At 43.7% G+C, this 12,372-nt stretch overlaps 1 protein-coding gene across 3 annotated transcripts in view; it reads left to right on the top strand.

Moving 5' to 3' along the window:
* Positions 1–284: 284 nt before the first annotated feature.
* The window catches only part of fndc5a (fibronectin type III domain containing 5a), a 35,474-nt gene continuing 23,386 nt past the window's right edge, over positions 285–12,372 (top strand). For 2 of the 3 annotated variants that reach the window (XR_004554415.2, XM_034111891.2), the window contains exon 1: positions 565–1,313. Coding sequence is in view for 1 of the 3 variants with exons in the window: in XM_034111891.2 (XP_033967782.1) it covers positions 1,253–1,313 (61 nt within the window). In the remaining 2 variants the exon portion in view is untranslated. Of the gene's footprint in view, positions 360–564; positions 1,314–12,372 lie in introns of those variants that run through there. The other variant, XM_034111892.2, reaches the window with a different exon arrangement.

Genomic DNA, 12,372 nt, shown 5'->3' with positions numbered 1-12,372 from the left:
CAGCATGCAGGTCCTGCATTTTCTCTAGTGTAACCCACATATCTTTCCCTGTGTTTGTTTCAGAACGTATACACTCCCTCACTCACTCTCACACACACACACACACACACTCTCACACACACACACACACACACACACACACACACACACACACACACACACACAGAGAGAGATGGAGGGTGAGAGCAGCAGAAGCCTGTCCCTCTGAAGCGCGTCAGAGCAGCGGGCTGTGGTCGAGGTGCACAGCGGGGTGAGGAGAACACTTCTCGGGGACACAGCTGAGGGGACAGCGCGGGCCTCTCCTGCCTCGGGACGGACACTCCCACTTATCCCGGGAAAGCTGCGGGAAAAACCACCAGGTAAACTATGCAGACTTGATCCACTTCTGTTCTCGCTTCATTGTGCGCTCCCGTGGAAACAATGTGCGCGGGAAGAGTGCGCCAACTGACAGTGGGGAAGTCAAGAGGCACTTGTTTGTTTCTGAAGTGGAAGACGCGCTTGAAAGCGGCGCCACGGAAACATTGTGTTTGCGTGGGCCGGGTGTATGCATATTTAATCGCCGAGTGGGCAGCAATATTTCAGAGTATAGTGGCTCACCAAGTGGGAAAGTAAAGCAGGAGGTTGAGGCAGGAAGTAGTCGGTCGAAGGAGAGGGCTTTTTTCGGGGACAAGTTTGCATTTTGTCGGAGGAATGGAATAAGTCTGCACACTATGATTGTGAAATAGGTTGTAACAATAGCAATTAGCAAACAGTGGAATCAGGGTGACAAGTATAGAACATTTTTCAACTTTAATTTGGCATCCCTTTTTTTGGATTTGTACTGCATGAATTATTAAGCCAGGTATTCCGGAGTGTCCTGCCGCCTCCCTCAGCGTGTGGCAGGCAGGCAGTCAGGCGCTCATATACAAAGCCAGCACGTTTCCCTGTGTCTGCAGCCGAGCAGAGCACCACCTCCAGCAGCAGCGGACCGGGGAGGTTTGTTGGGGGGAGCCCGGTTGGAGCACCGACGCATCTGAACGGCATCAGCCTCGAGAGCTCTTCATGATCAGCATGGATCTGTTGGCTGTTGAATGAGCGGAGGTGTCGCTGTCCGAGGTGCTGAAATCAGCAGACCAGCCGTTCCCCCTTTCCTCCCCAGTCGAGACAGTACGCATGAACTGACGTGAACGCCGAGCAGCAGACCCGACGGCTCAGCAGCTCGGCGGCTAACACAGCAGCTCCCGCGGCCAGAGTAAATGGGAGCGTTAGAAAGATGGAGAGCTTTTTGTTTCCGCTCGTCCTCAGCTGTCTCTGCGTCTCTCGAGTCACAGCAGGTAAGTTTATGTTTATGTGCAATTATCACACGCATGGGTGTTGCCATGCATTTCTATGTGTGGAGTGTGCTGTGTCACATCCAGGAATGTGTGGGAAGTGCTGCTGTCTGTACATGTAGCTGTATTCGGGTTTACCCGGGGTTGTTCCGAGACGTTGCGTAGTCTGTTGAAAGGGCTGGTTGTGTTTTCATTCTACCGGAGGCATTGCTGTTGTTATCCAAGGATCTGAACAATTCACCTCTGCAAGATCTGCGTGCCTGAGACAGACAGCTGTGCCTTGATTTGGATGTGTAGTGCCGAATCGACCTGTGACAACCTATGTGATTGTCTTTATGAAATAAAAGGTGTGTGTGTGTGTGTGTGTCATTTCAAGCAGGTACTACAGTATATCGACTACAAGAATTCTTAGTCATGTAACACATCTAAGATTTAGTCGAATAATCGATTAGTAGATCAAATCGACATCTGTAAAAGTGAGCTTCTCTGCAAAAGCACCACTTTAAATTGGGTGTTAACCATAACATGTGCTCATACAAAGATGTGCCCATCTGTAGAGCATTTTATTTTGCTGCACAAACTACACACACACACACACACACACACACACACCACTCACTGCGATGGAATGTGACACACTTTACTCATGCTATCAAAATGAACCTCTGGTTGGCTTTGACATCCTCCCACTTCTCCACCTTCCCACTGACTGAGCTGCTCTTCTCTCTCTCTCTCACACACACACACACACACACATATACACGTACACATACACACACACAAACACACAATCAAACACACATGCCCTCAGCATTTCTACTGGTAGCCTGCAGCATCAGTGTAACGGCACTGGGACCTTGACATATTTTGATTGTGTGTTCCACTTTATTAAGCAGTACTTGAGAAGACTAAATGCAATATTTTAATCATTTTACAAAAAAAATGTCATTAGTAACACTTTATTTTAAATCTCAGTTTTGAAGACTTCATAGATGACTCATAACATAATAACAGTGTTAGCTTATATTGCTTTCATATATCAATTTGTATGCGAGTATTATTCCATTTGTGAGTCCTCGTTTGAAATATCCATATAGTGACATAGCTATAATAACTCACAACAACAGACAATTCCACATATCCTTACTGTGCGTTTTAAATAATAATGTGCGGCGCAGTGGATAGAGTGTTGGTGTTGGGATCAGGGGGTCACAGGTTCAAACCCCACTGCAGTCAGCATGTCGTTGTGTCCCTGAGACACACCCCATGTTGCTCCTGTGGGGATTGCCCACAGTACTGAGTATGTAAGTCGCTTTGGATAAAAGCGTCTAACAAGTGACATGTAATGTAATGTCGACAACAAGTATCAATCCTTTAAGGGGAGGATACCATTATGTTATATCATGTTATGAAGCCTTTATTACCTGTTTATACAGCAGTCATAGAGGCTCTATAAGTGGCGTTACATCTGTAGACAACAAAGCATAGGCCCTTATGTCATCTTGCAACTACATTGTCAACCATTAGTATTTATATGCTGCTTATAAATAGTGGTCCTTAAATAAAGTATAATCGATTTGAGGTCAATTAACAATCTGTTCCAGAGCCTGAGCTTCTGATTGGAATCAGATGCTGCTGTAATGATGACAGTCGGGCACCTCTTCTAAGCTGCCTGCGATGTGTTCACCTCTGTGTTCATAGGCTCTGAGGAAGACACAATGCAACACTGGCCTCCTGCAGCAATACAGGTTGTAAATCAATAGTTGTGCTCCAGTAGCTTTGTTTCCTTTCAACCCTCTACAGTATCTAGAAAAGGCAGAACATGGCCAAAATAAACAGCCTAGAAAAACATATATCGTATCTCCTATATCTACCATTCCACGACATCTGCTAATGGAGTGCATGTGAAAAGCTCCAGAGCAGTTCCCAAATGCACCTCAACGTTGATCCCCAGTAAGTCTGAATGTGTGTGCGAGCGCTTCAAAGGGTTGCAGACTGAAGTGTAACCGAGGTTCACTTTTGAAAAAACAAGGCAAGTCGATTCAAGTTTTTGTCTCGCTGTGTATTTTAAGCCTCATTGAGACGCCTGCAGCGGGGATAGCAGGCCGGATCGATGTCGAGGTGGACTGGCAGGAGAGAGTGAGTGTGCGCCACGGCAACATAAAAAACATACACTACGGTGACGTCTTTAATGCGTCGGGTTTATTGTGAGTTTATCGTCTGTTGATCCGGGAAAGGAATGGTGATGTTTCAATTTCAAATGTAAATCGACTCTATAACACATTCACCCAATTGAGCCCATAAATAGTCACTCCCCCCGTCCCTCACAGCCCCTGGGTTTGAAGAAAGGAAAATCAATGAATCAATCAACAAATTGTACAGTGATGCAAGCGCTGGAAAGGCTTCAGACTGAGAGACACTTACTGTATGAGTGAGGACACCTCTCAAGAGCTCAGGGGTTATCTTTTATACCGTAAACAAAAGATATGTAGGACAATTTGGCAACCGCCTGCGAGGTGATAACTTCACTGTGAGCACCGGTATATGATATGTCAAGTGTAATGCAATGGAGCATCCATAGAGAGGAATATAGGCCTCGGCTGTGAGTGCCAACGTGTGTCAAATCTACCCATCTTCTTCTCTCTGACACCAAATGACCATGGAACACGAAACAGACTCACGATGAATATCCCTCAGCAGACAGTCAGTCAGAGAAATGCAGAAAAAGACCAAATCAAAAATAAAGTTTCGTTGTGCCATTTCTCACACACACTACAGATACTGCTTTATGCCATTGAGTCAGGATTATTTGTACAACACAGTAAATTCTTTATTTATTTCAAAGCGTTTGGGTTTCTGATTTTATTATTCCCAGACGGCAGATTTGTTACATACATTAGATGAGATGGTTAAGCATTACTCAGCACAAACTTCCTCATCATTGTCAGAGGGTAAGCAGGGCTCGTGTTCATGCTCCATAACAATGATGTCATTAACTTTGCCGTACACATGGCATCAGTTTTAATCCTCCAAATGCATCGCTGCAGCCCTTTTCGTTCAAACGTGTGTCTTTAAGGCTTGCTGGCTGCGTGGAGCAGCCTCCTAAGTGGAAAGCCACTTTAACAGGGCACCGAAAGGGTGCAAGACAAAGAGGAGGCTGTCCACACATGTTTCCATCTTATTGTTGACCTGTATATTAGCACAATCAGTGTCGTGTATAATTAGATTCACAGAACAATTGTGGACTACTGATCATTTCTAAACACATTTCAAGAGTCCAAATGTGAGTGTAATGAACTGCTGCTGGCCATTTTCCCCGGGCGCCGTTCAAAATGGCAGCACACTGCTCCTAACACAGGATGGGTCAAATGCAGAGAAACAATTTCCCCACGGGGATTAATAAAGTATATCATCATCATCATCATCATCATCATCATCATCATCATCATCATCATCATCATCATCATCGTCGTCATCATCATCATCATCATGATTGGATTAGTGAGGAGCGACAGTGCTCCTCTCACACAGATCAATGAAACTGAACTGATGTGTGTTGCTCTGCCTCCCTCTGTGTGTGTGTGTGTGTGTGTGTGTGTGTGTGTGTGTGTGTGTGTGTGTGTGTGTGTGTGTGTGTGTGTGTGTGTGTGTGTGTGTGTGTGTGTGTGTGTGTGTGTGTGTGTGTGTGTGTGTGTGTGTGTGTGTGTGTGTGTGTGTGTGTGTGTGTGTGTGTGTGTGTGTGTGTGTGTGTGTGTGTGTGTGTGTGTGTGTGTGTGTGTGTGTGTGTGTGTGAGTGCGTGCGTGCGTGCGTGCGTGCGTGTGTGGGGACACGAGGAAAACAGTTTGTGTGCATGTCATTATCTGTTCATTCATGTCCCTGTAGTCGATCATGTGAGCACAATTAGCCGTTTGTAATTGTTTTGCGTTATCTTGTTAGCTGTTTATTTAAACGCTCTACTGCGTTCTTGTTTATCCGGAGGCTTATCACAGTGTACAACAAGTCGATGCATTTTCCTTCTTGATATGTTACATCAGATCTTTGGGGGCTTTGGCAGGAAATATCTTGTAATGTTGCAATTGTATGCAACAATGCTGGAAAACAATTTCGTTGTGTAACTTTATGTTGCAGGGCTATTTGTATCATATTATTGTCAAGAAGACATGAACAGGCTTTGGCAAGCTGTCACCACAGTACACTGGGTCCAGTCTGCACAGGCCGGAGGGCTTTGCAGCATCACATTCACTCTTTCATTGAACTAGTGATGAAAGCTCTTTCTTACTACTTACCACTTTTTAACTTTCAATCAATTTAGCTATCGTGCCATCCCAAGATACAACAAATTAATATAAGCCAGAAAATGCTGCATTTCAATACAACATAAATAAAGAAGAAGAAATACAATAAAAACTAGTTTAAATAACTTTTAAAAGTCAGATTATCTGACCTTGTTGTCTATAAATAAAACCATAAATCATGCACTAAATATAGGTATTACAGTCCATCATGGCTTCACTTCCATGTTTTTAAAAAAAAGTTAGCATACTAAAACATTAATATCCAATAACCAATATGATTCTTGTTCGTCTGAACACCAGAAAATGTTCACACTTTGTTTACAAACTAACAACATAAAGTAATAGACTGATTCATTGTTATTACTGTGGGTCACACACATATCAGGCTCATTTCCAGGTTCAACTTTTTAGTGTGTCTCTACTGTGACATGTCTCCATGTTTTAATGTTCAAAAATTAAAACATGGGGGGGAGAGAAACTCCCTCTCAAGGGATTTTTGCAATTGCAGCCTTTGCAGACCATGTGCATGCACACCAACCTATATCACACAGTGCAGGAACAGGAAAGCCCCAACGCATAATAGGGCCTCTTTAATGGTCTAATGAACTGAGAGAAAACACTGTCAGGTGCGAGTTTTTTTTTACAGTTTTTAATTTATGTTAAAGGAAAATATCATCACCACAACATATTTCACGATCAGTTGTTAACATTTTTAATACAGCAGTTTAGCTTTTGAAATGCTATCATATTATCCTGTGGTTGTTTTGTTTGCATTACACCACTAACAAACCACAGCACTGCTTTGTTGGTGTGTGTTTTTAGGAGGCATGTACAGACCGTTTTGTGTATAATAGTGTGTCTAATATGTGTTTATACACAAACAGTTTAGGAATATAAAAGCAAATACTAACTAATGAGCCTGATGTGACAGAGTCGTTTAATTTGTGGAACAAAGAACCAGGGCTGAAGGAGAACAAAGCAAATAAATGTTTGAGAGGTTCGTCCTCCCCCATAGCTTGTCTGTTGTTGTTGTTGTTGTTGTTGTTGTTGTTGTTGTTGTTGTTGTTGTTGTTGTTGTGGTGTCAAAGCTGCTCTCATACTCTTTCTTCGTGTGCTCTTTTAATAGTCACCTTTCAACCTGAATTAAATACAAGTCATTTTTGAGAAACCTGTCAAAGTGCTTTTATATTAGTACCAGTACTTCTGGATGTTTCTATCCACACAGTTCGGCTTCCGGCACCTCTTCAGCCTCTCCTTCTTTCTAAAAAGCAAATGATTTAGAGACACCGATGAATAGAGCGATGGCCTTGTGTTTGATAGCGAGGACTCATATGTTCTAAAGCTTTTGCAATCTGGTTGCAAGATTAAGATCAAACAGCAGGAGCTAGAAACATAAAAGAGAATGGTCAAGATGTCTTTCTCTTTGAAAAAATGCTTTTTCATTTGATTTCCTTTAGAAGCTTTTCTTTAACCATGTAACAATGTCTCTTTATATTCTGAAATTGGAATGAAGCAGGCATTAGAGGACAGATTGGAGCGATCATCTGGACCCCCGGCCTGTGGGAGATAGAGATGGCGTTGCCAAAACACTGACGTAGCAGCGGGAGCTCGCTGACGCAGTCTGTCGTCTGTCCACTGTCACATCTGAGTGCATGCAGGTGGAGAGAGGTCTGAGCTGCTGCTGGAGGGAATCAATGGCATTAATACAAGTAGAGATGCTGGTAGTGTTGTTGTTGGTGTTGTTGTTGTTGTTGTTGTTGTTGTTGTTGTTGTTGTTGTTGTTGTCATAAGGGGCCCTGTTTTGCTTTTCGAGGTTTCCCTTTTCCTGTAGTATGTTTGTGCATGTAAATAGTCTGCAAAGGCTACAATCCCTGTGTTCCCTCCGGAGGGAGTTTGACTCCCAGACACTAACACCCGCGTTGACCGTTGTAATTGGGCTCCTTCAGAATCTGTATTTACCGCCATTCAAATGACAGCGAGTGTTTTCACCTAATAAGGGGTGTGGCCTTACGCAGAGTGAAGGTACCCGGGCCCTTTCTCATTTCTCGAACTCCCCTCCTCGACTCCTATCCTCGATACTTAGTCCCGCCCACAGGAGATGCGAGCGGAGGTGCCGAGGAGGGGAACCGAGGAGAGAGGAGGGGAAGCAGCAGGCGGTTAGAGAAATGAGAACTCCTCTCCTCTGAGCGGTCATTTTAAAGAGACGTCCATTAATGATGACAGGAGGCACAGCAGCCCTCTGTCTGATGGACAGATGTGTTCATGACCACTTATATATTTACTTTTAATTCATTCACAGTGCGGTATAATGAGACAATAACAGGCTACAGATGCGGACACACACACACACACACACACACACACACACATATATACACACATATATATATTTATATATACAATTTCAGAATCAAACAGAGCACTCTCATAATAACGTAACACTATCAGAGACTGGATATATCCCCCCATCTCCTCTCTCTGGTCGCTACAATGAGGAAATTAATTACGGGCCAAAAGTTTTATTTACAAGTATTAAAAGTAAGCAGAGGACATCAAACCAACTGAGACCTGTCTGTCCGCTGCATCCACGCACTGTACAACACACACACCTACACACTGTACCACACACACCTACACACTGACTGTACCACACACACCTACACACTGTACCACACACACACACCACACACACACACACACACACACACACACAGTTCCTAAAACAGGCTACAGCCATTGTGTATTTTGAAGCACAAAATGGTTTTAGAAATTTTTAAAATATCGACTCTTTGTAGATATCTACTAAACTAAAGCAAATAAAGAGAGTAGGCCTGTTATACTGAGTGATATATATTATACACACTGCTCTGCTTTCTGCACGGACCTCACAGTTGTTCTCACTGTAAACATCGCGTCGCGATGAAAGCAGTTAATAAAATAATATCCAGGGGATGCATGCAGAGCTTTCATTGGCTGAGATAAGTCCGGCCGTGCGTTACATCTCTGTTCCCGGAAATGCATCCACGAAGGAGCCGTGGAGGACCCATCAGTGTATCCTCGGTTATAGCTCCTCCAGAGAGCCTCCTCGACGCTCGATCCTCGGTCCTCGAAGTGCATTTAGAGAAATGAGATGTCCTTCAACATGGCGCGCTGAAATTCATTTCCGGGTCACTATCCGAGGACCGAGGAGTCGAGGAGTCGAGGAGGGGGATTTGGTGAAATGAGAAAGGGCCCCGGTTGCTCTCCTCTATAAACTAAGAGGGGGGATCTTTTATCAACAGAGCCGGCCAGCTAACCAATCAGAGCAGACTGGGCTCTAGCTTCAGACAGAGGGCGAACAGATGTGCTGCAGCACAGGCGCTATGAGAATAATAAAGACCTTTTTGAACATTAAAGCATGGAGACATGACACAAACTTCAAGTATGAACCCGAAAGTTTATTATTATTTATTTATTTGTGTGCATGAGTGATGGAATTTTTCAAGAAATCCATAGGCACTATTTTATTATTTATATGTATAAAGTCTGTTCTAAATATGCACGACTAGAAAATTGGTTTTATCAAATATATGTAGCCTACTTTATTGTAATGAAGAATGATTATTTACATGCTATGAGTTACTTGTTCTCAGCAGAAGCTGCAAAAGAGAAAGGAAGGGAAAAAGCCACATAGACTTTGTATATTTGAGCCTAAAAATCCAGTTTTTATTTGCCACACGACCGTCAAATCCTGAGGGGGAGTTATCGACACCCAGATGGTGTGTTTTACAGTCTTTGGCACTTGGGGAGTTTGAGCTTACCTGCACCACTAACACACAGATACTTTTGCTCGTTGTCCGTTGTCTCCTGTTCTGCCGGTTTTCTCCGGCACAGATAGAATTATTTATTTCATGCTTGTGTAACTCTAACGTGTGTGCGTCAGTCAGTGTGTGCGTCAGTCAGTTTCCCGTGATCAACCTCTGTGCCATGGAGCTGGCAAGTCTGGTCTGGGATGGAGGGGCAGCAGTCAGTCACACATCATGTGTTGTGCTAGAGAGACACAGTTGGATAAAGAGAAAAATGAGTGAATGCAAAAGGGAGAAAAAGCCACAGGAGAGAAAGACAAACCCTGAAAGAGACGGAGAGCATGAAACGTGGAGGGACCATAGTGAGATTTGTTCACGTCCCCCTTCCTCCATCTGCCTGTGATACCAATCCTCCCAGGCAGCTTCTGTGGGCGTCACTTTACCAGCTGTGCTCGTATCCACACAGAGAGAGAAACACTAAGTCTAGTCTAAAAGAGGACAGTTCTGTATCAAGCGCTAATTTCATATGCATAGCATTATATCAAGCTGTGGGCGTCATCAGCCCCCTCCCATATGTATTGAGATTTCATTAACAGTGGGTTCGTCAAATAAATAATCAACCTCTCAGCACTCCTTTGCCTTTTTTAAGTAGCTGGCAAGCATTCTCTCTTCACACAATGCTGCATTGATTTTCATACCCTGCCTTTTGACATTTAATTAGAGAAAAAAAGTTGCGTGTGCGTGCGTGCGTGCGTGTGCGTGCGTGCGTGTGCGTGCGTGCGTGTGCGTGTGTGCGCCATCTGACGGAAAGAGAGGGAGAAAGAGTCTGTTTTGTAATGTCACCCTCCCCACGTCAGCATTCTCGTGTCTAGCGGGGATGGAAAATGAATTTCCTGTGAGTAAAAAACTCATTTATTCAACAAAGAAAAAAGCCCCTCCGGAGTTATTGTTTGTCAGTAACGGGCCGCTGTGATATGCAGGGGCAGAACACGCAGCCTCCAACACACCAACAGGCTGTTCATACAAATGGGAATCTTCATCTTTAGGCAGTCAGTAATCTTCAAAGTATCCACATTGTAAACCTGATCAGCAGCCAATGTGGGTGGGTGAGGCTAATCAATACCAGAATAGTACATGAGTGTGTGGTGCCAAAGCAAATCTCTTCCCTTTTCACCCATCTCCGCCCAGATTCCCATTGAAGTGTCACTGAGGCGGAGAGCTTTACACGCCAGGCTATGGAGGAGCTGCCAGAAAGCCCTGGTGTAGTAGCTGTAATATAGAGAGGAGCATTGGAGAGACAGACCGAGACAATGCATGTGAGGGGGAGGGTTAGCAACAAAGATGTCCATTACAGTCAGAAAAATAGGCGTTGGAAGCAAAAGAGAATATAGGATTGTAATACAGAAACCCTGTACAGGTGGATTTCCTCGGAAAAGGAGGCGGTGAACACAGATCCAAGAGCTGCATGGCAGGACGAAGAAGACTCAATATCATATTCATAGAGGAGCTGCCTTTTGTGGTTACGTAACATTTCAAATAGGGAAGACAGGTAGAGCGGTTGTGAAACAGTAGGCAGTCTCTGATGAAAAAGGCATTATAAATCAATTATGAAAAAACATAACGCAGCGTAACAGTGTGGCTCTGATGCGCACACACGTGTCAGATAGCACTTCTGCTGATTCACCAGATGTTTTAGCTCATAAATGAGACGCATTAACGCCTCGTTTTCGTGTCACTCTGTGATCTTCCTAACTTCTGTGTGTATGCCTATCCACCACACCCTGCTCCAACACATGCAAGGGCAAACTGCAGATCAGCACAACATCCTGATGGCTCTATCATGGCACATTAACTATGGATGAGGGGACACTGGCGTTTCTACCAGCTAACACCAGTGGTTCCCAACCTTTTTTCCTGTTGGAAGTTGCGCCTGATTAAAGTTTAAAAGTCTCAAAATGCTACAACTACTGTCACAAACTTGATGAATGTGAAGTATTTTGTTAAAGGAGGATGAAAGCATAATTAAGGAGCACTATTGGAGTGACTTTGATGGTTATTGGACTCAGGATTAATTAATTTGGATTCCCGCTGTATGAAGAAATTAAAGGACGGCGCAAGTGGAAACAATTCACAAAGGGATTACACTGTTTAAAACACATGCTCAAAGTAAGCCGGATTTTGCCGATGTGTTTATGTGGATTCAAAAGTCGTAAATAATCTACAAAATGGAGGAGACCGATCTGATCGGAGCAACTGTGACAAATAATCCAACTGAAACCGGAATGGACAATGACTATGTTTTAAAAATGCGCTTATCCAGACAAGCCCGGGTTGGACACTTTACGGGCAGAAGAAACATTCATATTAAAGAAAGAATTATACATTTTTGTCTTTTTATGCCTATAATAGCTACTAACTTGAATTTGTATTCAAATTAATTAATCAATTATTTTTTATATTTTATTGTAATGTATAGACAAGGCTTTTAGTGACAGTCATGTATTGCGTTACAATTATATGGTTCCCAGCGCGCCCCCCAGGTTGGGAACCACTGCTCTAGAGCACAGTGTGACTGCAGCTCACACGCATGTTAGTGTGTGTGAAACAAGCGGCAAGAGATTGTAATCCGTCGTCACTAGCTTCAACGAGTTAATCAACATGTGCTAATTTATAGCCGCTCATTCCCCAGTGGCCCCCTGCTTTCTAGCCATTACAGCTGCTGCGTGAACTTTTATGTTTTTCCCCTACCAAGCGCACTGGATTCTTCCCACCTGCTGGTTATCACACCTTACATACAAAGTGACTGTTTACTTACTATTAGCCCTGAAATGAGCTAAAGTGGTTTCAGATGCTCAACATGAATTTGTAGCTGCACAGCGATCCCCAAAGGGATTCACATAAAGGAGTCATAAAGGAGTTTGTGAAGTTACAAAGATGAGGCTAAGGGGTCGTTCTCATGTTAGTTCACAAGCTACAGCCCG

The sequence above is a fragment of the Pseudochaenichthys georgianus genome, chromosome 22, assembly GCF_902827115.2.
Source record: "Pseudochaenichthys georgianus chromosome 22, fPseGeo1.2, whole genome shotgun sequence".
Lineage (NCBI taxonomy): Eukaryota > Metazoa > Chordata > Actinopteri > Perciformes > Channichthyidae > Pseudochaenichthys > Pseudochaenichthys georgianus.
The sequence above is the reverse complement of the archived record's forward strand: the minus strand, read 5'-3'. Positions and strand labels throughout refer to the sequence as shown.